General features: G+C 51.1%; 1 protein-coding gene across 1 annotated transcript in view; it reads left to right on the plus strand.

The window, feature by feature from the left end:
- Positions 1-758: 758 nt before the first annotated feature.
- DICSQDRAFT_68030 (uncharacterized protein) overlaps positions 759-1551 on the plus strand; it is a gene marked incomplete at both ends in the record, with an annotated part of 6892 nt that continues 6099 nt past the window's right edge. Inside the window, one exon of the mRNA XM_007369215.1 lies at positions 759-990. Coding sequence (XP_007369277.1) covers positions 759-990 — 232 coding nt within the window. The remainder of the gene's footprint in view (positions 991-1551) is intronic.

The raw sequence follows: 1551 nt of genomic DNA on the forward strand, positions 1-1551 counted from the left end.
GAGGGAGGTAGGGCTGCTAGCTACCTACAGAGGAGATGGGGAATCGACGAGAAGATCAAGTCTGAGGTTCCCTGCCTCAGACTCCCTACTATATATACTAATACAATGGTGCACAGACCAGGTACCTATTGACCATCGTTTGGTCAGAGTTCTCTGCCTCATGTCCTACCCTCTGACCTGCCTCATGGTGACCTTACGACTAATACCTGAGTCGTGCTGAGTCCGGACTCCTTCCAATGAGTAAGCGCTCCTGCTGTCACATCAGTCACCTGCCAGTGAGTGAGGATGGGCGCTCCTGGCCGTCACGGGGTCTGGGGTTCGATCCTGGCCCCTCCACTTTCCAATACGAGTTGTCCGCGGTCAAGGTGAGCGTCTGTCCCAGTACACATGACCCTCAGGTCACGTGGCACGAGAAAACTGTGACACCACGCTACCAGACGAAGGAGCTCCCATCGGAGGCCACAGCACGAGTTCGACGGGCGAAAACAATGAACGCACACACCCAACCTTCCAGCACCCACAAGCCGATCGCTTTCAATGTCCACAACACGTACAAGTTCCATAGTCTCGGAGATTATCCCGATTACATTGAGCGCTCCGGGCCAGCGGACAACTATAACACTCAAGTGGTGAGTACAGTCTCACCAACCTCTATCTCAATCACAACCCCCTCTCCGCCGTTCCTCCTCAGAGAGCGAAGCTCCGTCATCTCGAACTCCTAGGTCTGACATAAACGACTGCTGACAATTGCCTTTCAGGGCGAACTCGAACATCGACACGTCAAGCGGTTCTATGCTCGAACCAACCGGGTTGCGTACGAGATGCAGATCGCCCGGAAAGAGCGAAAGCGGTCACTCTTGGCCTCAATCCGGGCCAAAGACTCATTCCAGCCTCTCTCCGCACTCAAGCAGGACAACAAACGCGCCAAGATTGCAACCGCTGAGGCGCACTCACGGTCAAAACTCTCCAGCTCGGGAACACCTCTCAGCGGTGCACCAGACCCCTCACCACCATCGGAGCATTACGACATCGAGAAATCCCAACGGGATGGCTTTCTGATAAACTCGGGGCTGTGAAGACAAAGATTAGATCCGACTAGAGTCGAAGCAAGATCTTCAGTCAGTAAGGAAAGACTATATTGCAGCAACGAACTGTACCTAGAGTCGAAGCAAGACTACAAAGGTTAAGTAAGTAACTACAAGTTAGAGGTAGGTGTAACGAAGTACTCACTCTTCAGTCAGTAAGGAAAGACTGAAGAGGGAGGACGAAATCTGAAGTCCTTATATACTACAGAGAAGTGTCCATGACTAATCGAAGAGTGGTTAGTCACATGTACCATAGTGCGATGAATAATACAACGACGAAAGAATTGCGACATATCGCACCATAGGATGAGTAAGAGATGAGTAAGGCATAGACCTGTCTAGACCGTTCTGGAGTAGTACGGATTGTCCTAGACAGTACCAGAAGAGTCCGGAAGCATAGCTATAGTACACGAGCAGAGAGTCCCAAATATGGTAACATACTACATAAGCGACTACAGCTAAGCGG

The sequence above is a fragment of the Dichomitus squalens genome, assembly GCF_000275845.1.
Source record: "Dichomitus squalens LYAD-421 SS1 unplaced genomic scaffold DICSQscaffold_45, whole genome shotgun sequence".
NCBI lineage: Eukaryota > Fungi > Basidiomycota > Agaricomycetes > Polyporales > Polyporaceae > Dichomitus > Dichomitus squalens.